Here is a 26,420-nt window from a genome sequence, read left to right on the forward strand (position 1 = left end):
ACCAATCCCTGCCTCTCGGTGCGAATGGAAAGAACCAATCAGATGCCTTCATGTCTCATCCTTATATATTGCTCTGGTCCTGCCCACGCCCCCTCTGTCCCTCCCTCCTCCCTGCACGCACTCATCACGTGTCACCGTTGCCGGTGACAAGTGAGCGGAGTTTCAGTGCTGCTGGAAGAACCGTTGAACAGAGGAGGACATCGCTGGACCCATCCACAGTGGACGCTATCCTCTTCCTTCATAGCTCCAAGTAAACCATGATGGTGGGATGTAAATAGTTCAGTTAAACGGCTAAGTTATAGCTTCAAGTTCAAGACTGGGTTCGAGTTGTCTTCAGGCTGGTTTCTTCAAAATGAGTTCAGCAAGAGACAATGGACTTCAATCATTAATGGTAAGACATATTTTTTTAATATTTATCACTTCTGAATGCTGATAATGTGTAATGTGTTAGGTGTAGGCTACACCTGCTGTGGTGTTATACAGCGAACACCTGCTGTTGTCCTGTTTAGTTTCACCTTCACCCGCCGTGGTGATTGTTGTAACATTAATATCAACATGATAAACATGACGTGGTGCTGCTGTTTTCGCCTTCACCCACCGTGGTGATATTGGCTTAATATTTGGCATCTGCCGTGGTGCTTTTGTACATTATTATTCCTGGCATTTACATTCTTTTTTTTTTTTTTCTATAAAACCTTGTAAGAGCGCCTGGTTGGTGCCACGTATGTGAGGAATCATGTCATATTTTCATGTCGGAAATGACTCATTTTTTGGCTTTATGGCAAGCACGGCAGTATTATTTTATTTTGCTGTATGTTGCACATCTGCTTATATAAGTCGGGCTCGGTCGGGTCGGTAATAATTTTGGTCGGGTTGGTCAGTACCAAGTCGGGTTTGGTCGGGTAACAGTCTGAGAATCTCAGCCCGACCCCACCACTAGTTGCTGTCTTTCTGTTGGACAAGTAATTATTTGTTTGCTTCGGTGGGATTTGTTATTTTCATGGAATATATAACGTTAGCCAACTTAGCTACTTTTGTAGCTCGTATTAGCCCAATGCTAACATTAGCTTCTCTGTCGGTGTACTGCAGGATGCGCGTACAAGTTTGTGGGGGCGTGGCTTTGGACGGAGCACTGACGGGAGGGGGAGGAGGGTGGTGGAGCTGAGAGGAGGTGCCGCTTTCAATTCTTGCTAGCTCTCCAACATTACCAACTATAGCTTTAATTCACGTCAACCAGATAAACCGGAAAAAAAAAACAAAAACCTTTTCACATCGGCGGCATGTCAAGGGACTATATTCAACTTATCTTGCATTGTAACATGCATTATGACAACTTAATGAGGTTTATGTTTGTTTATAAATGAAGTGGAGGAGCCTACAAGTGTTTAGCTTGTCTCAGAGGCTGCAGAGGGAGTCCGCAGCTCCGCTCCGCTCCGCTGACTGATTCAGATTCAGATTCAGATTCAGAATACTTTCTGCTGCTGCTGCGAGAGATCAACTTTCATTGGGGGCGGGGAAAAGTGTGAGGGAGTCAGCAGTCATTCAGTTTGTTGCCCTAGTAACTTCTTAGTGTCCTTCTGCTTCTTCTTGTGTAACCTTGTGTGTACTGGCGCTTAATACAGCATTACCGCCACCTGGTAGACTGGAAGCACATTACACCTATAATGGGCTTTTATTGGGAAAAATAGCTCAAATGTGACCCCCAGTGGTAAAATTAGGTATATAATTCAATATATCGGTTCGGTTCGATATTTGGCTTTAAATCAAACCGGTTGGAAAATTTTCAAACCGGCACAAGCCTAGTCTATGAGATCACACACTTACAGACTCCTCAACAGTTTTGATCCGAGTGCTATTAAGATAATTAATTCATATTAATTCAATATACAATAGAGCATAGTGTGTTTGCTCCTTGGCTGGGCCAGTCATGCAGATCAGTCTATACTCCTGCTGCTCTCATTACACTGCACTGATTTATATTATTTATTTATTTATTACTGCATTTTATATTCTGATGTATTTTATGTGTCTCACTGTTGCTGGTTATTGTTTATTGTCTATGTCTTTTGCTGTTTTCATGTGGAATAGCCCAGAGATCACACAGTTTTGTTGTACTGCTGTACAGTGACAATAAAGGCATTAAATTAAATTGAATTATATGTTCAATAGAGGGAGAATAATCTCAGAAGGATTCAGTTGAACAAACTGATTCTCATCCGTTTAAATTCCACCTGTATTTAACCTCATCAGACTGAGCAGTCGTATCACAGGTAACCAAAAAGACAGGTGTACCTCGTCTTCGTCTCCATAGTCGTCCATCCCCATGTATTCTCCTTGACCACCACCAGGGGGCAACTCTCTGGGGACACGGCGTCTGGACGGAACAAAACATACGTCAGGTGAGATAATGACATGTTGACATTAAAGATGAACTCTGTGGACAGGTGAGATATTTAACAGGATCAATGACTGTCTGTAGAGCTTCTGTCCTCACTCAGTCTTGATGAGGATGTCCTGGTTTTTGGGTTCCAGCACACATTTACAGATCAGCTCCTGAGTGACGGGGATCGCCACATTGTTGGACACACACAGGTCAGACAGGTAGTCCAGGAACCTATACACACACACACACACACACACACACACACACACACATACACACACACATACACACACATACATACACACAGCATGAGAATAATACTGACACCAAGAACATACCTCTACTCCCTCCTGCCCCCCCCACCTCCCCCGTCTCCCCCCTCATCTCCCCCATGTGTACCTGGGCTCCCGGTTCTTGCGGACCAGGCTGACGAAGGTCTCCACCTCGGTCTTGGTGATGTGTTTCTCCAGCAGTTTGCGATTGTTGTGCAGCAGAGCGGTGATGGTGTCTTCCGCCAGGATGTCGTAACCGATCTGACTCTGCATCACCCCGAACTGCTTCGCTATGTGCTCCTGGGGGGGGGGGGTTGATTCACATTTACTGATTTACTGGTAACAGTAACAAAGCTGCCATCACTGTCATCGCCATCATCTTCATCATCATCATCCTCACCTGGTTCTTGCGGTAGTCCTCCTGGGAGTGTCGGAGGACTCTGTAGCAGAGTCTGAACATGTACTGGTATGGAGCGTTCTTCTGGTCGGCCAGCTCCTCCAGACGCAGCAGAGGACCATCCCCTCCCCCACGGTCCTTAAAGGGCGCCTTCAGGATGCCGAAGATCTGCACACACGATCACATGATGGTCATGTTTCCTGTTTCTGCCTCATGATGTCATTTTAAACCTGTGAGTGATGTCAGACCTGTTTGAGGATGTTCTGCTCCCTCATCAGTTTCTGTCTCTCTCGGTTGGCTTTGGTCATGACCACGTCTAGGACCGGCTGACCGCTGTTGATGACGTCAGCCACGAAGAAAACCACGTCCTCCAGCAGCTTGATGGCGAATCTGACCAACAGAAGACGGTGAACATTTACTCTCTGCTCTCACTACCGTCAGATTTCAGGACTCAGAGACAGTTCAGGCAATATTCTGGCTGAATGTTAAATATAATTTCCAGAAGTGATCGATTCATTAGACGACAGACTTCCTGTTTCACCTTCTCTTTGTTCTTGAATCATTTCGACTGAAACATTCCTGTAGACCGAGACGATCATCTGACAGAAGACTGACAGCATTTAACACCTCCTGATTTATATCTATTAAAAAGCTGAAATGACATTTGACACACTGCTTGTTTTCTATCAATAGTCTGAAACTGAAAAAATTATTCTTTAAGAAAAAACCCAGCTCTGCTCTGCAGCAGTCAGACGACAGTTTCTGACCAAAAGGGAAAAAAAAAATATGAACTAGATTTTGAAAATGGATTTTTAAATTCTCAGAAAACGTGAAGCCTCAGCCTGAACTGAGACAACTAAATTTAAAGGTAGTTTTTGATCATGAAATTACATGAAGATTTCAGCACAGATCAAATGTCACAGAGACAAAGAAAATCAAAGTGAGAGTCTTTACGACAAATAAACTTCCTGTTATTTTCCACGACTGTCACACTACAGACATGTACAGACATCACAGTGGTTTTTAAATCCACTCTCGCTGCATGGTGACGTACCGCCGGTCGTTCTGGCTGATGAAGCCCTGACCGAACTGGTCCACCATGGTGCTCAGCATGGCGCTGGCATCATTGGCAAAGTCCAGATCTCTGATCTCCATCACAGGGACGGAGACGATGGCGAACGCTTCCTTGTCCTCTTTGGTGGGACACGTCCCCAACTGCAGAACAAGAGACATAAACACACACGTCACACACTGACAGACAGAAACTCAGCTCACACACACTCAAACACATGGTCCATGTTCTAGTGACGGTCGGGGTTGAACTATGGTCACATGACTTTTCTCTCTTCCATTAAAAACTGTTTCACACTTGCTGTTTCTATGACTGAGACAAATACAGGACATTTATCTTCAGTAAAATACCTCTGACTGCAGCAGACTTTGATCTTCAGGACACACAGACGTCCATTTGTCTTTATGTCACTGGGTCTGATCTGATCCACACTCTTATTTCCTTTCAGTTCTCACATGATCTGATTTTATATTTGATTTTAAAACCTTTAATTTGTTTAATAAAAAAGTTCTCAAATGTTCAACGTCTCAACACGAGGAGCACGAGGCGGACCTGATCAAACAACAGTTGGTTGTTAGTGTTGGACAATCTGTGAGACTCTGCTTTGAGCTGCAGGCATGGGACAACTTAATCAGACCAATTAATTCATCAGCTGATCAACAGGAAGTTGATCAAAGTAACAGCAGCTGTCGGCCTTTCCTGTCTGGATGGATTCCTTCAACCAACAAACCAAACAACATCGACTCTGACCCTGAGACGGACTGACCATGAGTCTGATGGGTCTCTCCTCGTCTATGTCTATGGGGACGTTGGTGCTCTGGATCCAGGTGTTGGTGCACAGGTGTCTCAGTCGCACGTACGAGTTTCTGGAAGACAAACAGACACTCTTTGTTCCTCTGAAGGTTTATAGTCCTGAACTGTCCTCTGATGGTTTATAGTCCTGAACTGTCCTCTGATGGTTATAGTCCTGAACTGTCCTCTGATGGTTTATAGTCCTGAACTGTCCTCTGATGGTTTATAGTCCTGAACTGTCCTCTGATGGTTTATAGTCCTGAACTGTCCTCTGAAGGTTTATAGTCCTGAACTGTCCTCTGATGGTTTATAGTCCTGAACTGTCCTCTGATGGTTTATAGTCCTGAACTGTCCTCTGATGGTTTATAGTCCTGAACTGTCCTCTGATGGTTATAGTCCTCAACTGTCCTCTGATGGTTTATAGTCCTGAACTGTCCTCTGATGCTTTATAGTCCTGAACTGTCCTCTGAAGGTTTATAGTCCTGAACTGTCCTCTGATGGTTTATAGTCCTGAACTGTCCTCTGATGGTTTATAGTCCTGAACTGTCCTCAGTGGTGTGATCTGCTGTCAGCTCCTCTTTACAGCAAACACTGCTTCACTCATCATCTGACAGCTCTGATATCTGTCTGATCCTTGTAACACTGCTGTCACTGAAACTAAAGACTTCCTGCACAGACATTTCACAATAAAAGTTTTCAGAGAGGCAGATGTGTGCCGTTGTCTGACTGATGAAGAACCAGCAGGTTAAATGGTTGAATGGTTGAATTATTTCAGTACAGGAAAGTTTTAGATTTTTAATCTGATGTGCAGAAACCTGATTTCTTCACAATAAAAGCCTCAGTGGGACTTTGTCTATCTGTCATCCTCTGCAGTCTTTTGTTGTGAAACATACAGGAAGTAAAACAAACCATGGTGATGTCCTACCGTGGTACGAAGGAGTCGGTCTTCTGCAGCGTGGTCGGGTCGAGCTCGAACAGTGAGGCAATGTCGTTCCCATGAGCTACTGCTACCAACTTGTACTTGATCCTCTCGCCGTGGGAGCGCTTGTTGCCACGACTACCATCCATCTACAAACAGATCAGAGGTCAGGGTCAGAGGTCAGAGGTGACAGAGTTCATGTGATCTTTACTTTAGACAGATGAACTGCTGCTGATCCTTTAGCCGTACAGATGTTAAATCAGTGACTCACCGAGGGCGTCGGCTCGGCATTGTCTCCTTTATACCCTGGGTTCTCCTACAACAACAACAACAACAACAACAACAACAACAACAAGTTAGAGCCAAACACATGATTCACTGCAGGAAAACAAAGAACTTCATCATCGATGACAAACACAGACAACAGTTGAGACTGAGCTCCGTGTTTCTGAGTTACAGGTGAGATACAGTAAATCATGTTGCTTCACATCAGAGCTGAAAATGACTCTATTAATTTATTAATCAATTAACAGGAAATTAATCTGTTTTAATAAGAAATTAATCTTTGTAAGTTAAAATGACAACACGTGAATATCTGTGGAAATGTGATGATTAGAGTCCTCCAGGAGGGTAAACTGTTCATCCAGTCACAAGTCACAATTATTCATTCATCCATCCCTCCACCCAGCGTTGCCATGGTTACCTCAGCAGCCAGGTAGTTGCCGGTGGCGAGGTGTTTGAAGCGGTAGAGGCTATTCCAGTGTCCTGCCCCCCCACGACACGGATCATGGTGGACAACCTGACGGACCAATCAGCACGCAGAGAGAGTTCAACACAGCGACAGTGGCACAGGAAACAGTGTGTGTGTTACAGTGCGTGTGTGTGTGTGTGGGTGTGTTACAGTGTGTGTGTGTGTGTGTGTTTTGTGTGTTACAGTGTGCGTATTTGTATGTGTACCTCGACCTCCCACAGGGCATTGGAGCTGGTCGCCGACGTCGCAGACTGTCTCAGGGTGGTTCGGAGGAAAACGTGCAGTTTGCTTTTGTACTCGTCGCAGGTCAGAAACTTCTCCTGCTCCGCGTGGAACAAACGCACCACGTCGCCCTGACACACAGGAAGTCAGAAAGACGTTAAAGGAGCACTCCGCAGAGTTTACCTCGCACTGTGTGGCCTGAGTCAGACATGTCGACATGACATCACAGTTTGACCTCATTCTTTTTGTTACTTTAACTTTAGACGAGTTCAGTTGCCATGGTGACGTGTTTTGTTTACTACATAAATCTGATTCACACCTCTGATTGGCTCTCGAACAGATTGGCTCTTGAACAGCTGAGGCTCATGGGTAATGTAGTACTTTAAGAGATCCAAAAAGTTAAAAAAAAAAGTTCATATTTGTCACTCCCTCCGTTTTTCTCTGTCGTACTTCATCATGTTTTAAGTTTTCAAACTACAGCTCCATAATAATTTGGACGTGTAAATAGGAAGTAGAATGTTGCCATGGATTCAGTACGTTAGCAGTGGGCTACAAATTTAGCTCCAAATTATTCTGTTATCGTTTACACATTTTGGCAAATCAGCACCTTCAAAAACATGTCGAATGAAGTGTGTGTGAACCTGAGGACGTACAGAGAGCTGTCACTGATCAGTCTGAGACAAACTTAAAGACAGGACGATTCTCCGTCACCTTCTGCAATTATAGGAACGTCTTTATTTATGATATCTAAAGAGATTTATTCACTGAACATCACTGAGATAATCTGTGGAAGAATCTGTGGAAGAATCTCTGCAGGTTTCAGTCACATGAAAACTAAAATATGTGTGAAAAATGTGAAGATCTGACTAAAAGGAGTAATGTCACCTTTGAACAAATCGTGATAATCAGGCACTGAGTGATTAATAACAACCTTAATAAGCTCAATGAGCTGTGTGTGTGTGTGTGTGTGTGTGTGTGTGTATTTAAATCTGCTCCTGATGAATAAATACAAAGACTGTGATAGAGTCAGAACACAGAGCTGAGAGGTCGTCAGATCGACAGGTGAATTAAACAGGAAACAATTTTTTCTCTGTCCACAGTATCAGATGAATTTATCAGACGTGTTTCTGATGTTTGTTTCCGTCTCTGTGAGAATCTGGAACATTTCAGGACAGGTCACACACACACTGACTCATTTCACTGGGTCACGGAGTACCATAGAGTACTCCTTTATACTGAGTGTAGTGTGCGTAGTGCAGTAAAAGTACTCACTCCTTTGAGGACTTCCTCTCTGTGGTCACTGAACATCATGAACAGGTTGATCTTCCAGCTGGTGTTACAGTTCACAGAGTTCACCTGCAGGGGGCGCATCAGATATACAACACTCAGTATCACGACTATACTCATTGGCCCAATTCCAATCCGATGCCTTACAGACTCACTGACTTAGAGGCGCGTTCATGTGAAGTGCGTGAGTGTGTGAGGGCTGTCCCACTGTCAAATCGTCAAGTCAGTGAGTCAGTGAGTGAGCCCTTTATGCCCCCTTATCGTAGGTCAGCATCGATGCGGACTTACGGTAAGGAAATTACCCACAGTTCATAGCATTGTGACGTCAAATACAGGGGTTGCCCTTGGAACACCGGAAGTAACACGGTCGGCAGATATGCAAACGGTAACGTTATGGAAGGAGAGCGAAAAAACAGATAGATAAACAATGAAACATTACATTAACAAGGATTTAAGATGGTACATAAACACACATGAAGTCAGAGGAATACCAGTGGTTATATTCCACACACAAAGAATATATATCTATATAGATATCTACAGTCTATATCTATAGATATATATTCTTTGTGTGTGGAATATATGCTGACAATAACCGATAAATGATCACGCCCAGAGCCGCCAGTGTCAACAACATTTTGTAGAGAGGGGGATAAGTGCTGTCCCATTCCTATTTGTAGCATCCGGAGCCCTTTCAGACTCTCACACTCCATCACTTACAGCTGACGACAGTTAAGTCAGTGAGGATTCAGGGCTCGAGTCTTTAGGGGCCGGATTGGAATTGGGCCAATACTACTATCAGTCTGTCTGTCTGTATCTGTTCACAGAGGTCACCTGCAGGGGGCGCCACAGGTCATCAACTATCAGTGTCAGTACTCTGATTACTCTGAGTAGTCTGAGTAGTACTGTGTATCTCACCTCCTTGCAGCCTGGGTGGTCGCTCAGTTCGTAGTTGGAGGCGTGGAGCGGCTGACCGGCGTTCACCGGGTTCAGAATCACTTTATCTCCCACAACCACCTGCAACAGGAAACAGCACACACTCAGTACTCACACCACTAACAATACTACCAATACTACTACTATGAATACTAATACTACTACTGATACTGCTTAAAGTACTCCTACAGAGAACATCTGGTCTGATCTGCAGTCAGTCAGAGGTTTTATAGGATCAGCGTCTCCTCCATCTTACACAGTCACACTGACTGCTGATAACTGTGATTACTGATTATTTCCAGGAACTCCCACATGAACATATTTCTGTGTACATGTGTAAAATTTGTCCTGAAGGCGGCGCTGCAGTGAAGCTCAAGATGTGTCTAAACTCCTGACAATTCATCTTCTGGAGATCATGAACACGAGCAGAGTGACACACTCTGTGTGTGTGTGTGTGTGTGTTTGAGATAGTGTGTGTGTATTCAAGTGTGTAGTATGAGGTGTGTTTACGTTGTCCCCGTTGGCACGGAGCTTCCAGAAGGGCTGGATGAAGAGCCAGGAGCCTTCGTTCCCCGTCCCGTCCAGAGTGACCCTCATGGCATTCTTCTCCAGCAGAGCTGGCAGACGTTTGTTCACCGTCAGGTATTTATTACTCTTCATGTGGAGCAGCTGAGGACACACAACATGGCGATTATTTTACCAGACATCAGACACACTTCAGGTACAACTGTGCTCATAGTCTGCACTGTACTCCAACATCACATCTCTTCTTCTTCACTGGTGTTAAAACCCATCACATGTACATCAGCACACATCAGATCACACTCTGCTGATACTGTTCACCTGACAGGTACAGTCTGTGTTTCTACAGCCTGGATGATCTGTGTTACTGTTAAACACCTGTCAGTGACACAGACAGCCCTCCACCACCATCAACACACACAGCATACTGCTGACACTAATGTGGATCCATCCGCTGCTGAAAATAGTCCCCTATGAGCAGCTGTCTTAAGGTTCATGAGTGAGTCTTCAAACATTATTCAGATACACTCAGACGACACTTTACTTGCTTTGAATCACTCCTCCTGTTCATGCTGTAAAATCAAACACCACTTCCTGTTTCAGTTTTAATATCAGAGGACAGAATCCAGATGTGTTTCAGAGTTTCTCTGCTGAGCTGCAGACGAAGGAAAATCACACACAGGTCTGTGTAGTAAACAGACTGTGACTGTGGCAGGTAGATGTTCACATGGTCTGTCTGACTCAATGTGTCATGTGTCATGTTTCTACAGTAGCCAAGAGGGGACAAACCAAACACTGACACTTTTTTTTTTGTTTTCGTTTATTTTTTATCAGGGACCATGTACAGAGAACACTGGACTCAACAGAGTAAAGATGCACTGCACCAGATTATAGCTTTTTAGCTAGTTTCCATCTGCAGTCCCTGAGGCAGGCAAAAGAAGAAATAACAAAAGAAAAATTAAAATATTACAAAGAGACATATAAAAAGACAGACTGAAACATTACAAGAAAATAGAGTGCATTGATATCCATGGGACGATGCACACACAGCGTCCAAAGTGCTTGTGCTCACAGTTCCAGAGAAAACAGTCATACAAGGTGCACACGCCCATACAGAGCCTGCAGTGTAATGAGGCAGATAGAGCACCCACATGTCTCATTTGGTCTTCATGTAATGTGTACATAAAGTACATAGTGCAAAATGAGAACAGGATATTAACAGGTGTTAAATGGCGATTAATCTACTACATAAAGTGCATGGTGCAAGATAAGAACAAGATAATCACAGGTCATATAAGCATTAGATCTACACAGTAAAATAGGAGACTCATACAGGGTACCTATACCAATATGCAATGGAACAGTAACTCGATCGACCGCTTATGAAAAGAAAAAGAAAACAGGACAGCATACATCGACAGCAGAGTACCTACAATGCTAACAGGTTTGGTTACTTAAAATAATTTTTTTTGCTTCTCTAGAGAAGGCTTCATAGTTAGCACAGATTTTCAAATCTGTTGGAAGATTATTCCATTCCGTTATAGCCTTGTACGAGAAAGCTGTTTGTGCAAAGGCAGTTTTATGTTTGGGAATACAACACTGCCACCTAGAGGTACTTCTCGATACCCTGCTCATCTGTTCAGAGGTCAGCTGAACAAAGGGCTTGTGGGGTGGAGGTGCAGTGTTGTGAATGATTTTAAAAACCAGACGTACATCTGCATACATGATTATGTTATCAACATTTAGCATCTTATGTTTGTTGAGTATGTGGCAATGATGATACTGTCGTGTTTTCTTATCCAAAATTTTAAGAGCTTGTTTGTACAGTGACTCAAGGGGCTTCAGGGTCGTCTTGTTAGCTTGGGACCAGCATGAGATACAGTAGTTAAAATGTGACATAATCAAGGCATTAAAAAAGGTTTTGGCTGCTTCCATCGTAAGTGAATTTCTGATACATGTGAAATTTGCAAGGTTGTATTTCAGAGCGCGGCTCACCTGTTTTATATGTTTTTTAAAACTGAGAGTGGAAACCAAAATGATACCCAGGTATTTAAATTCAGTTACATTAGTTATTTTTTCTCCATTTACAGTTATGTAGGGATAGTCCTTGTGCTTTTGTTTGTTGGTGAAAAACATGGTTGCTGTTTTCTTAACATTTAAAGTGAGACATAATTCATTTAGCCAGTTAGAGACTTTCTCCATGGCAACTGTTAGCGTGGCAGCCACTTGGTCTGCATCCCTCCCATGCGTGTGGATAACCGTATCATCCACGTACATTTGTATGTCTATGTCACAGACTGACGGGAGGTCGTTTATGTACAGAGTGAACAGTAGTGGGCCTAAAATTGAACCTTGTGGCACCCCTAGGAAAACTTCATGTGTTCATAGTTATCAGCCCCTCCGTGAAACATTGCTGACTGTGAACCTGTGTGTTTCTGAGAGGAAGAGACCTCTGTGGATAATTCAGCTCCTCAACAATCAACACTGAAGGAATTCTGACCAGGAGAAGTTTCAACTGGTTGTAATCTGTGATCTATAATCTGTGATCTGTGATCTGGGATCTGTAATCTATAATCTGTAAATTGTGATCTGCAATCTCAAATCTGTGATCTGTAATTTGTAATCTGTGATCTGGGATCTGGGATCTGTAATCTGTAATCTTTGATCTGTAATCTGTGATCTGTAATCTTTGATCTGTAATATGTGATCTGTAATCTTTGATCTGTAATATGTGACCTGTAATCTGTAATCTTTGATCTGTAATCTATAATCTGTAAACTGTGATCTGTAATCTGTAATCTTTGATCTGTAATCTGTGATCTGTAATCTTTGATCTGTAATATGTGACCTGTAATCTGTAATCTTTGATCTGTAATCTATAATCTGTAAACTGTGATCTGTAATCGGTAATCTTTGATCTGTAATCTGTCATCTGTAATCTTTGATCTGTAATCTGTCATCTGTAATCTGTCATCTGTAACCTCGTCGTCGTCGTCGTCGTCCTCCGCTTATCCGGGTCCGGGTCGCGGGGGCAGCAGCCTCAGCAGAGAAGCCCAGACAGTCCTCTCCCCAGCCACTTCCATCAGCTCTTCCGCGGGAACCCCGAGGTGTTCCCAGGCCAGCCGGGTGATGTAGTCCCTCCAGCGTGTCCTGGGGCGGCCCTGAGGTCTCCTCCCGGTTGGACATGCCCGAAACACCTCCAGAGGGAGGCGTCCGGAAGGCATCCTTACCAGATGCCCGAACCACCTCAACTGGCTCCTCTCGATGTGGAGGAGCAGCGGCTCTACTCCGAATCCCTCCCGAATGTCTGAGCTCCTCCCCCTATCCCTAAGGCTGAGCCCAGCCACCCTGCGGAGGAAACTCATTTCGGCCGCTTGTATTCGCAATCTCATTCTTTCGGTCACTACCCAGAGCTCGTGACCATAGGTGAGGGTTGGAACGAAGATCGACCGGTAAATCGAGAGCTTCGCTTTCTGGCTAAGCTCCCTCTTCACCACAACGGACCAGTTAAGCGCCCGCATCACTGCTGACGCTGCCCCAATCCGCCTGTCAATCTCCCGCTCCATCCTACCCTCACTCGTGAACAAGATCCCGAGATACTTAAACTCCTCCACCTGAGGAAGGACCTCCCCCCTGACCTGGAGTGGGCAATCCACCCTTTTCCGTCTGAGGACCATGGCCTCGGACTTTGAGGTGCTGATTCTCATCCCAGTCGCTTCACACTCGGCTGCGAACCGTCCCAGTGAGAGCTGGAGGCCACTGTTTGATGGAGCTAGGAGGACCACGTCATCCGCAAAAAGCAGGGACGAGATTCTCCCGTCACCGAACCTGACACCCTCCACCACTCGGCTGCGCCTAGAAATTCTGTCCATAAAAGTTATGAACAGAACCGGTGACAAAGGGCAGCCCTGGCGGAGTCCAACCCTCACCGGGAACAGGTCCAACTTACTGCCAGCCACGCGAACCAGACTCATGCTCCTTCGGTACAGGGACTGGATGGTCCTTAGCAAGGGGCCACCAACCCCATACTCCCAGAGCACCCCCCACAGGATGCCCCTGGGGACACGGTCGTAAGCCTTCTCCAAATCCACAAAACACATGTGGACTGGTTGGGCGAACTCCCATGCCCCCTCCAGCACCCTGGCGAGGGTAAAGAGCTGGTCCACAGTTCCGCGTCCGGGACGAAAACCACATTGCTCCTCCTCGATCCGAGGTTCAACTATCGACCGGACCCTCTTCTCCAGCACCTTGGAGTAAACCTTACCGGGTAGGCTGAGGAGTGTGATCCCCTTGTAGTTGGAACACACCCTCTGGTCCCCTTTCTTGAAAATGGGGACCACCACCCCGGTCTGCCACTCCAGAGGCACTGCCCCTGATGTCCACGCAATGCTGCAGAGGCGTGTCAGCCAAGACAGCCCTACAACATCCAGAGCCTTGAGATATCCGGGACGAATCTCATCCACCCGCGGGGCTCCGCCGCCTCGGAGTTGTTTCACCACCTCGGCGACTTCTGCCCCAGAAATTGGACGAACCTGTGATCTGTAATCTGTAATCTTTGATCTGTAATCTGTGATCTGCAATCTGTGATCTGTAATCTTTGATCTATAATCTGTGATCTGCAATCTGTGATCTGTAATCTGTAATCTTTGATCTGTAATCTGTGATTTGTAATCTGTAATCTTTGATCTATAATATGTGATCTGTAATCTTTGATCTGTAATCTGTGATCTCTAATCTGTGATCTGTAATCTTTGATCTGTAATCTGTGATCTCTAATCTGTGATCTGTAATCTGTGATCTTTGATCTTTAATCTGTGATCTGTAATCTTTGATCTGTAATCTGGAATCCTCCTGAATCTGAACAAGTGTTGTTTATTATAAAAGTTTAAATTTGCTTTCTGCTGAGAACATTTAACATCTGCAGAATGTTTCAGTTTTTTCTTGAGTCTGTTTAAACACTGAGACATGTCAAATGTTTTACAGGTTATTGTGGAGCCACACCTTCAACACACACACACCTTCAACACACACACACACACACACACACACACACACACACACATATACACACCTTTCTCCTGCAGGATTCTTTATCTCAACAATCTGACATAGTTTCACTCAGCAGCAGCCACACCCAATGTGTGTGTGTGTGTGTGTGTGTGTGTGTGTGTGTGTGTCATAGGCGTATCAGCACAGTCAAAAGGACACGTGTTGCTGTGGCGAGGAGGGTGTGGTTTGGCTGGTTGTCATGGCAGCAGGAGTCGCTCTGTCAACACACCCTGACACAGAACAGTCCTGGAGTCTCTCTGAGAGTCTCATCAGGATCTACCTGTCCTGGATCAGCTGATCCTGCTGGATCTCACTGTGTTGCTGGTCTTTAAATCACCCAGAGGATCCGCTGATCCTGATCCAGAGTTCTGAACCCCAGACCTCAGACCAGCAGGTGGATCAGTCAGTATGGACGCACTGAGGCTGGTTTTATCAGGACTCAACTGAACACAGGTTCACCACAGAGACTGACCTCAGACCAGACTGCGACTGATCCTGACTTTATTTGAGTGGAGGAAAACTCTGCTAGCCACCAGGCTAATTTATACAGTGTAAAATGCCATAGGCTCATGCTCATAGCGTTAGCATGTAGCAGGTTAAGTGGTGACTCTGTATTGTCTGTAGGTGTGAATGGCTGTCAGCTGGGATAGACTCCAACCCCCGTGTCCTCTGACAGGATAAGTGGTTACAGAGAGTGAATGAATGAATGAATGAATTAATGGATGAATGAATAAAAATTTCTTTGTTTCTTCTCACATGAATATTTTAGAAACCAACATGTGGTCAGATAATTAAACATGATTCTGTGTCACAGATTAAACGACACTAAAGTATGTAAATGAATTAAACTCTGCTTCATCTGAAACATTAACTTCCTGTTAACATGTGAATGACTCAGTGATAAATCTCCCCTGACACACTGATCAAACACTGACAGGACAAGACTTTTATACTTCTACTTTAAAGCTCCACTGTGTCAGATTCAGGAGGATTACAGATCACAGATTACAACCATCTGAAAATTCTCCTGGTCAGAATTCCTTCAGTGTTGATTGTTGAGGAGCTGAATTATTTACAGAGGTCTCTTCCTCTCAGAAACACACAGGTTCACAGTCAGCAATGTTTCATGGAGGGGCTGATAACTATGAACACATGAATGTCACTATCTAAGGTCAGTGTTTGGTTTGTCCCCTCTTGGCTACTGTAGAAACATGGCAGGGACACATCACCTGGACCGCAGTAACCTTTATCTATCTTGTTTTATTTCTTGTTTTCAGTCAGCTGAGCTTTGACAGTGAGTTTAATCAAAATCAGATCAGAGGGATCTGATGCTGATCCTCAGTTTCATGCTTAACCTGATCAATAATATAGGCTGGCCAAACGTCCTCTTTTGCCCGGACATGTCCACTTTTCACGTCCCGTCCGGGGCGTCCGGGGGGTTTTATAAACTGATGATAATGTCCGGTTTTCCGTGTGTTTGTGTGTGTGTGTGTGTGTTAGAGTGTGGCACGGGCCGCATATTTCTGTCCGAACCCGACATTATTTAATGACCAAAGCACTGAGTTTGTGTCACACAGTGGTTACAGGCTATTTAACAGGCCGTGGGTGCTCAGCGGAGAGGGAGACCTCCGTGTTTGAGACGGGAGCGGGAGGCGGGAGGTCCGACGCTTCCAGCGAGAGGAGAGGGAGAAATAAAACAAAATAAGATAAAATAGGAAAAACCTGTCTCCCTCTTTTTTTTTATTTTCAGCGTTTAATCAAGGCGGAGGCGGGCGGCAGGAGGTCCGAGACTTCGAGCGAGGGGAGAGGTAGAAACAAACAGCCAATGTGTGTCTGTGTGTGTTATGTTCAGGTGTTGTCACGTAAATAACAGCGCCCACGCAATAAACAGGACAGACAATAGGATTTTATTTATTTTTACACTACATTTTCACTGAAAGCTGACCGAATCCGACCCGAGCCCGAATACAATTTATAGCTACATTTTTGACCAAACCCAGCCCGACCCGTCGGGTACCGTCGGGCTCGGATCGCCACACTCTTGTGTGTATGTGTCCCCTATTGGGGTCTATCTGAATTTCTGTCTTTGAGAGATATTATTTTGTAATATAACTGAATTTTCTATCCATACATATAAACTTTAAATATATTAAAATTATAAGGCATCTTTGAGTAAACTGCGAGTATCATTTAAGTAGGCTATGTCGTGGCTGGGCCGAGTATCCTCTTTTTTGGAAATCAAAATATGGTCACCCTACAATAATATGTGTATCAGAGTGAGTCCCCACACAGACTGAGTCTTCTACACAGACGGAGTCCCCCACACAGACTGAGTCCCTCACACAGACTGAGTCTTCTACACAGACTGAGTCTTCTACACAGACTGAGTCCCCCACGCAGACTGAGTCCCTCACACAGACTGAGTCTTCTACACAGACTGAGTCTTCTACACAGACTGAGTCCCCCACACAGACTGAGTCTTCTACACAGACTGAGTCTTCTACACAGACTGAGTCCCTCACACAGACTGAGTCTTCTACACAGACTGAGTCTTCTACACAGACCAAGTCTTCTACACAGACTGAGTCCCCCACACAGACTGAGTCCCCACACAGACTGAGTCCCCCACACAGACTGAGTCCCCCACACAGACTGAGTCTTCTACACAGACTGAGTCCCCCACACAGACCAAGTCTTCTACACAGACGGAGTCCCCCACACAGACTGAGTCCCCCCACACAGACTGAGTCTTCTACACAGACTGAGTCCCCCACACAGACCAAGTCTTCTACACAGACTGAGTCCCCCACACAGACCAAGTCTTCTGCACAGACTGAGTCTCCCACACAGACCCAGTCTTCTACACAGACTAAGTCTTCTACACAGACTGAGTCCCCCACACAGACCAAGTCTTCTACACAGACTGAGTCTTCTACACAGACCAAGTCTTCTACACAGACTGAGTCCCCCACACAGACTGAGTCCCCACACAGACTGAGTCCCCCACACAGACTGAGTCCCCCACACAGACTGAGTCTTCTACACAGACGGAGTCCCCCACACAGACTGAGTCCCCCCACACAGACTGAGTCTTCTACACAGACTGAGTCCCCACACAGACGGAGTCCCCCACACAGACTGAGTCTTCTACACAGACTGAGTCCCCCACACAGACCAAGTCTTCTGCACAGACTGAGTCTCCCACACAGACCCAGTCTTCTACACAGACTGAGTCCCCCACACAGACTGAGTCTTCTACACAGACTGAGTCCCCCACACAGACTGAGTCCCCACACAGACTGAGTCTTCTACACAGACTGAGTCCCCACACAGACTGAGTCTCCCACACAGACGGAGTCCCCCACACAGACTGAGTCCCCACACAGACTGAGTCCCCCACACAGACTGAGTCTCCCACACAGACTGAGTCCCCACACAGAGTCCCCCACACAGACTGAGTCCCCCACACAGACTGAGTCCCCACACAGACTGAGTCCCCCACACAGACTGAGTCCCCCACACAGACTGAGTCCCCACACAGACTGAGTCTCCCACACAGACTGAGTCCCCACACAGACGGAGTCCCCCACACAGACTGAGTCCCCACACAGACTGAGTCTCCCACACAGACTGAGTCCCCACACAGACTGAGTCCCCACACAGACGGAGTCCCCCACACAGACTGAGTCCCCACACAGACTGAGTCCCCCACACAGACTGAGTCCCCACACAGACTGAGTCCCCACACAGACTGAGTCCCCCACACAGACTGAGTCTCCCACACAGACTGAGTCCCCACACAGACTGAGTCCCCACACAGACTGAGTCCCCCACACAGACTGAGTCCCCCACACAGACTGAGTCCCCACACAGACGGAGTCCCCCACACAGACTGAGTCCCCACACAGACTGAGTCCCCCACACAGACTGAGTCTCCCACACAGACTGAGTCCCCACACAGACTGAGTCTCCCACACAGACTGAGTCCCCACACAGACTGAGTCCCCACACAGACTGAGTCTCCCACACAGACTGAGTCCCCCACACAGACTGAGTCCCCACACAGACTGAGTCTCCCACACAGACTGAGTCCCCACACAGACTGAGTCTCCCACACAGACTGAGTCCCCACACAGACTGAGTCTTCTACACAGACTGAGTCCCCCACAAAGACTGAGTCTTCTACACAGACTGAGTCCCTACACAGACTGAGTCTCCCACACAGACTGAGTCCCCACACAGACTGAGTCCTCTGGAGCGGCCCCAGGTTTGATCCCACCCTGTGGCCCTTTGGTTCGTGTCATGTCTCAGCCCCCTTCTTGTCAAACTCACTCTGTCTCATAACGAAGGTAAAAAGACCCCAAAAATAATCTATCACTAATCTATCAATAATAATCTATCATTTATCTTTACCTGTATGACAGTTCCATATTTGACGACATCTCCGTGGACCTTCTTGTTTTCTGTCTCGTTCTGTTTCTGCTCCAGGTTGGATGCATGCTGCAACACACACACACACACACACACACACACACACACACACAAGTCAGTGTATCTGGGTCTGTCATCAAACAATAACAAAGAACAGCTGATGATTATGTCAGAGTGTTGGTGATGACATCACATGTGTGCTGTTTGTGGACACACAGGCGTGTGTTTACTACAGGACGTGTTAGCTTTAGCTTAGCACAAACACTGGCAACAGAATCAAAGTGTTAGCCAGCTGTTAGCTTATGATGTCATTTAAACTGTTGACAGTTCAGATCAGTTATTAATTCAGTTTATTGTTAGCTTATTAGCATCTGCTAACAGAGGAGAGAATGTGGACGCTGTTAGGACTAACAGCTAATGTTAGCCTGGCTAACATTAGCCTGGCTAATGTTAGCCAGGCTAATGTTTTTCTCTTTGAGTTTAACATGAAGCTAAGTCGAGTCATTTGAAGCTCCGCCCACATTACAAACAGGAAATCACATCTTTGTATTGTCCGTGTGTGTGTGTGTTACCTGAAGTTTCTGCAGCAGGACGACGTCAGCGATTTTGTCCTTCTCATGTTTCGCCTGTTTCGCTTTCCAGAACTGTTTCTGAGCCGAATACCGACTCATGGGACACACCTTAAAGAGACAGTCTGAGGACAGACACCATGGGAACAACAGGACGGGACAGGACAGGACAGGACAGGACATGATGGAACGGGACAGGACAGGACAGCACAAAAAATAACACAACAGATGAGAAGAGAATAAAATATGTTAATAAAGTTAAATTGAATCTGACAGTGTGAATCCATCATTCATTTATCAGAGACATCAGAGGACACCTGCAGGAGGATGGAGACATGTCTTTGCATGTTGTATTTATTTTATTCTGCACACTGAGGGGTTACATGGCGTCTCACTGTGGTCAGTTGGGGTGAATACATCCAGAGCTCCTATTGGTCGGTGGACCAGCGCCTGAGGCTAACTGCTTGTTTTGGTTTTTAGAGAATCAAACTGGTTAAACATCTGATGTCACAAAGCTTACGTTAGCTCCACCCCCTTAATACAGAGACACAAACTGTGGACTCAGTCTGTCTCTCTGTGGACACGTACATCTCTTTGTTCTGTTGCCTGTTGTGTCCATCAGAGGATAGAGGACACAGGACAGGATCAGAGGACAGGATGTGGGGACGGAGCGCAAGTAGAGAGGAGGTAAATATTGACTCTCCTCCAACAGCTCCTGAACATTAACAACGTGATACAGTGCTACTGCGTGCTGCTCCCTCTGTCTCTGTGTGTGCTGAAGACAAATATGTCCCTGTGTGTAAGACAAACATGTCCATGTGTATAAGACAAACATATCCCTGTGTGTGAAGCAGTAAATGGACATTCAGGTTTAAAGACATCTTGACTTAAGGAAATAAGTTTTAAACACACACAAAGTGTTTGTGCTTTCAGCTCAGCATTTCATGTTTACATCAGACTGTCACTGATTCACTTTCACTCAGTCCATAACACAGACATCCACAGGTCCACAGGTCCACAGGTCCAAACGTCCACACGTCAACACGTCCACACGTCCACACGTCCACACCAACCAGCTGACAGCATGATAAAAACAGAACCTTTTGTTCCTAATTTTCTGATTTGTTTCTCATGTTTTTGTGTTTTGTTTAGATCTCAAGATGAAACGGTGACGTCACTGTCAGAGGACACAGGTTAGAGTCTAAATACTGTGAAGACATAAAATCATTAGTGTCTCCACTTCCTGTCACTGTGATAATAAAGTTATGACATCATGTGTTTAACCTGTGTCTCATACAGGTGGAGTATGACTTCATCACACGTAAATCAGTCCTTTAACAGACTGGTTAAATGTCTCAGTCTCCATCTGTCCTCTGACTGGAGATCTGTCACTGTATGATGAAGAGTGATGAAGACTGATGAGACGTCTTCAATCAAACAGTTTCTCTGATGTCATCACACCTCACGTCATCGTTAAAATAAATGTCAGCTGTTTGTTTGTTTAAATTTTCTGAGTTTTGTTTCTGGGACATTTTTTTAGTCCAAATCTGCAGCTGGGAACACGGGGGGGGGGGGGGGGCGGAGCTATGTCACCTGTCCGTCTGTCTGTCTGCCTGCCTGTCTGTCTGTCAGTGTGACCCAGTTATAAACTAGTCCATCAGTGTCCCTGGACAGTCTCAGTTCAGATGGTCCAACATGTTGGACAGTGTCCTCAGCAGCAGCAGCAGCAGCAGCAGATGAACTCACATCATTTATATTACATTAAAACTCTCTGGAGCTTTTAACAGCTCCACTTGGTCCTTATGACAAAGAACTGACCCAGGACCAGGACCAGAACCAGGACCAGGACCTGATCTCCATCATGATCTAAACACTCCACATATTTAACCAACAGAAACACATCAGAGGAGCGGCACCAACGGGTTCATAGCCTACATGTTAAATCAGGAACGGACACCATAAATAATAAATGTGATGCTCATGGATCTGAGTCCAAACCCCCTCCAGTCTAATCAGGTCTGGTCCTGCTGGTCCCTCCAAAATAAATTATCCCCTCCACATGCACAACTGTTTCTCTCTCTCTCTCTCTCTCTCTCTCTCTCTCTCTCTCTCTGGCGTATGGCCTTAGACCTTCAGCTCCGTTGCAGCAAGCCAGTCTAGTGTGTCATTGTCCGGGTCAATTAGGCCATGATCGCCATTCGGTGGCCGGTATATGGGGCAGCTGGTCATCATGTGTTCCACAGTCTGTAGTGGATCTCTGCATTCACAGTGGGCACTGTCCGCGAGACCCCACCTCTGCATTGCTGCACCAAAGTGTCCCACGCCTGTCCTCAGGTGGTTGAGGATTGTCCACTGCTTTCGGGGCAGGTGCTGGCCAAGAACATCCGTGGGATCTTCGATGTAGTGGTGAAGCCTTGATAGTTCTGCTGCCTGCCACTAGTTCCTCCATCTTGCCTTGACCCAGGAAGCCTTGGTGGTGTCAGCTGATGTTGTACAGAGCAGTACCTGAGCGTTTGTGGCAAAAGGGCGCTGGGACTTGAGGCACATGAGCTGTGGTGTCACTCATCTGTGCCTTTTGAGCGAGGGCCAGCGTTGCTGCTTCTCGTCTGACCTCCGGTGGAGCGATACCAGCGAGGACAGGCAGTTGGTTTCTTGGGGTGGCTCGTAGCCATCCAGAGACAGCCCGTAGGGAGGTGTTGAGGGCAGTGTCCAGCTTCTTCACATGGGAACTGCGTCACTAGACTGGAGCACAGTACTCTGCAGCGGGGAACACCAGGGCCTGCGCCTGCGCAGCATGTAGTACTGGCTAGGTGGCGTATCAGCGCAGCACAGGAGGTGGTCTTTGCCTTGACACTGTCCAGGTGTTGTTTAAAAGACAGTGTTCTGTCAAGCTTCACACCGAAGTACGCGGGGGAGGGTTGGAACTGTAGCTAGGCATCATCAACCATGATGGTCATTTTGCAGGTTGCTTCCTTGTTGTAGAGGTGGACAGTTCGTATCTAAAGAACTGGCGCCTCAAGCTCAGCATTGATAAGACTGTGTCAACAAACTGTTTCCTGCTGTCACAGATAAAACAGCACAACGTCTCTGCATCTAGATTTTTATCATTAAAAAAACACAATAACAACTTTATAATGAAACAACCTCAAGATGTGTGAACTGATATGATTCAACTGAAACTGCTCAGTAAAGATATTTCAGATATTAAACAGCCGCTGTGACAACTTCCTGTCCTGCAGCCAGTTAAACCTGCTGCCCTTCAGATTTAACTTCAGTAGAATCAACTTAAAACTGCTCCATCAGAAAAACACTGGTTGTTACCAAATACAGTGGTGGAAAAAAGTTTTCGGACACCCTTAAAATTTTACACAATCTCAAATATTATCATGAAATATTTGTGGAAAAATCTTTTTTGTGTTTCAAAAGGTGTGGCTGCATTAGACAGATACAAACAAATACAAATTATATTTTTTTGTTTATTGTTTACAAGAAAAACTAACAAAACTAAATTCTTGACAGTTTCAATATGTCAGTTCTCAACATTGTCGGTATCAGAGTCAACAAATAACAGAGAATGTGTTCAAAACTGAACAAAAAATAAATAAACCATCACATCATCAAATTAATATTTAGTAGTCCTGCCATTGGCACGTAGTAGAGCTCTAATCCTGGCTGGCATGTTCCCCACGAGCCTTTCACACTGTTGAGGGGTAATCTTGTCCCATTCTTCTTGAATTACTGCTTTTAATTCTTCTAAATTCTTTGGTTTATGCTTTGAAACAGACCTTTTGATAATCCACCACAGATTTTCAATGGGGCTCATGTCTGGGGATTGAGCTGGCCACTCTAAGACCTGGATACTGTGCTCCTGCAGCCAAGTTCTACTGGCCTTGGATGTGTGGCAAGGGGCATTATCTTGTTGAAACATCCAGTTTTACCTCGACGGAACAGTGCACGCAGAAGGGAGCATGTGGGTTTGGAGAATGGAGAGATACTTGGTAGAGTTCAATGTGCCATCACAGACAGTGAGATGACCAACACCAGCAGCACTCATGCATCCCCAAACCATGATACTGCCTCCACCATGCTTGACAGTAGGTACTGTACATGCTTCGCCTGGCCTTCATGTACTCACATTAGTAGGAGGAAGATAAAGCTGGAAACTGGACTCATCTGACCACAAAATCTTCTTCCAGTTCCTGGCTGTCCAGTTCTTGTGTGCCTGGGCCCAACGACCAGGGCTAACCTCTGTCTCTCATTGATCAGGGGCTTCTTGATAGCCTTGTAGGACCTTAAGCCGTGATCTAAAAAGTCGCCACGTACAGTGCGGGTGGAACACTGGACACCAGTTTGGTTTGACCACTGCTGCTGAAGCTCCTGTGATGTCATTCGGTGGTTTTGCCTGCACATGCGGATCAGGATGCGGTAATTTCTTGCTGAAGAAACCCTATGACGACCAGATCTTGGATTCTCTTCCAACCTCTTGGTTCTTCAGTATTTCTGCAGAGTGTATCCAACTGCTGAAGGACTGCATCTGCACTTCCTGGCTATCTGGCGGCAGCTGTACCCTTCCTGGCTGAGAATCTTTATCTTCAGGCGTGTTTCCTGCGTTAGGTTCCTTGTTTTAGCCATTTTTGTGTCTGAAGAACTTTCAAATGTGCTGGCTTTATGTAGACACGAAGCTTGGCAACAAAAATTGTGTCTTTTAATGAAAAGAATGACCTTCATCACTGGCACCAAAATGACCCAATACTCAAAATTTCTTCAATCAATTTTAAGTTTTAAGGATTTATTTAGTATTTTGGCTGTGACTGTACTAAAAGAAATTTCACTTGAAGACCTAAGAGTGATTCTTAATGCAATATTTCACAAATGCATGGGGTGTCCGAAAACTTTTTTCCACCACTGTATTTAAAAATACAGAATACTGTTTCAAATCTGACTGAAACACCTCCTGATATAAAACCTGCACCTGTATGCGTGACATCTCACACACACAAACACACACACAAACAAACACACACACACACACACACACACACACTGTACCTCTGAACTTCTTGGGAGGATTCTCCAGATCTCCAGCAGCCGGTTCGACCACACAGCGGTCATCTACCAACCTGCAGACAAACACCACAGAAGAAGAAGAGATGTCTGTTAGAGATGCCAGAGGAGACGAGGAGATGAGGAGACGAGGGGACAAGGGGAGAGGAAGGAGGAGGTAGAGAGGAGAGGACAGGGAGGAAGAGGAGGACCAGACTGAGGAGGACGACCGAAGGAAAGAGGAGAAACGTTAAATATATATATATATATATATATATACACACACACACATATATATATATATATATATATATATATATATATGTACAGTACAGGCCAAAAGTTTGGACACACCTTCTCATTCAATGCGTTTTCTTTATTTTCATGACTATTTACATTGTAGATTCTCACTGAAGGCATCAAAACTATGAATGAACACATGTGGAGTTATGTACTTAACAAAAAAAGGTGAAATAACTGAAAACATGTTTTATATTCTAGTTTCTTCAAAATAGTCACCCTTTGCTCTGATTACTGCTTTGCACACTCTTGGCATTCTCTCCATGAGCTTCAAGAGGTAGTCACCTGAAATGGTTTTCCAACAGTCTTGAAATACTGTTCCAAATCTGACTGAAACACCTCCTGATATAAAACCTGCACCTGTATGCGTGACATCTCACACACACAAACACACACACAAACAAACACACACACACACACACACACACACTGTACCTCTGAACTTCTTGGGAGGATTCTCCAGATCTCCAGCAGCCGGTTCGACCACACAGCGGTCATCTACCAACCTGCAGACAAACACCACAGAAGAAGAAGAGATGTCTGTTAGAGATGCCAGAGGAGACGAGGAGATGAGGAGACGAGGGGACAAGGGGAGAGGAAGGAGGAGGTAGAGAGGAGAGGACAGGGAGGAAGAGGAGGACCAGACTGAGGAGGACGACCGAAGGAAAGAGGAGAAACGTTAAATATATATATATATATATATATATATATATACACACACACACATATATATATATATATATATATATATATATATATATATATATATATATGTACAGTACAGGCCAAAAGTTTGGACACACCTTCTCATTCAATGCGTTTTCTTTATTTTCATGACTATTTACATTGTAGATTCTCACTGAAGGCATCAAAACTATGAATGAACACATGTGGAGTTATGTACTTAACAAAAAAAGGTGAAATAACTGAAAACATGTTTTATATTCTAGTTTCTTCAAAATAGCCACCCTTTGCTCTGATTACTGCTTTTCACACTCTTGGCATTCTCTCCATGAGCTTCAAGAGGTAGTCACCTGAAATGGTTTTCCAACAGTCTTGAAGGAGTTCCCAGAGGTGTTTAGCACTTGTTGGCCCCTTTGCCTTCACTCTGCGGTCCAGCTCACCCCAAACCATCTCGACTGGGTTCAGGTCCGTGACTGTGGAGGCCAGGTCATCTGCCGCAGCACTCCATCACTCTCCTTCTTGGTCAAATAGCCCTTACACAGCCTGGAGGTGTGTTTGGGGTCATTGTCCTGTTGAAAAATAAATGATCGTCCAACTAAACGCAAACCGGATGGGATGGCATGTCGCTGCAGGATGCTGTGGTAGCCATGCTGGTTCAGTGTGCCTTCAATTTTGAATAAATCCCCAACAGTGTCACCAGCAAAACACTACACCATCACACCTCCTCCTCCATGCTTCACAGTGGGAACCAGGCATGTGGAATCCATCCGTTCACCTTTTCTGCGTCTCAC

At 45.3% G+C, this 26,420-nt stretch overlaps 1 protein-coding gene across 3 annotated transcripts in view; it reads right to left on the reverse strand.

Annotated features, from left to right (window-relative positions):
* Positions 1–26,420, reverse strand: part of itpr3 (inositol 1,4,5-trisphosphate receptor, type 3) — a 110,656-nt gene that overhangs the window by 61,682 nt on the left and 22,554 nt on the right. For 2 of the 3 annotated variants that reach the window (XM_049582439.1, XM_049582437.1), the window contains exons 2-18: positions 25,381–25,451; positions 19,606–19,727; positions 19,016–19,102; positions 9,542–9,700; positions 9,014–9,112; positions 8,081–8,164; positions 6,793–6,939; positions 6,539–6,634; positions 6,107–6,151; positions 5,842–5,984; positions 4,891–4,990; positions 4,107–4,267; positions 3,301–3,442; positions 3,056–3,220; positions 2,783–2,955; positions 2,495–2,614; positions 2,293–2,374 (exon numbers count right to left, since the gene is read on the reverse strand). In XM_049582439.1, coding sequence (XP_049438396.1) covers positions 2,293–2,374; positions 2,495–2,614; positions 2,783–2,955; positions 3,056–3,220; positions 3,301–3,442; positions 4,107–4,267; positions 4,891–4,990; positions 5,842–5,984; positions 6,107–6,151; positions 6,539–6,634; positions 6,793–6,939; positions 8,081–8,164; positions 9,014–9,112; positions 9,542–9,700; positions 19,016–19,102; positions 19,606–19,727; positions 25,381–25,451 — 1,996 coding nt within the window. Of the gene's footprint in view, positions 1–2,292; positions 2,375–2,494; positions 2,615–2,782; positions 2,956–3,055; positions 3,221–3,300; positions 3,443–4,106; positions 4,268–4,890; positions 4,991–5,841; positions 5,985–6,106; positions 6,152–6,538; positions 6,635–6,792; positions 6,940–8,080; positions 8,165–9,013; positions 9,113–9,541; positions 9,701–19,015; positions 19,103–19,605; positions 19,728–24,651; positions 24,723–25,380; positions 25,452–26,420 lie in introns of all 3 variants that reach the window. The other variant, XM_049582438.1, reaches the window with a different exon arrangement.

This window comes from Epinephelus fuscoguttatus, linkage group LG7, assembly GCF_011397635.1.
Source record: "Epinephelus fuscoguttatus linkage group LG7, E.fuscoguttatus.final_Chr_v1".
NCBI lineage: Eukaryota > Metazoa > Chordata > Actinopteri > Perciformes > Serranidae > Epinephelus > Epinephelus fuscoguttatus.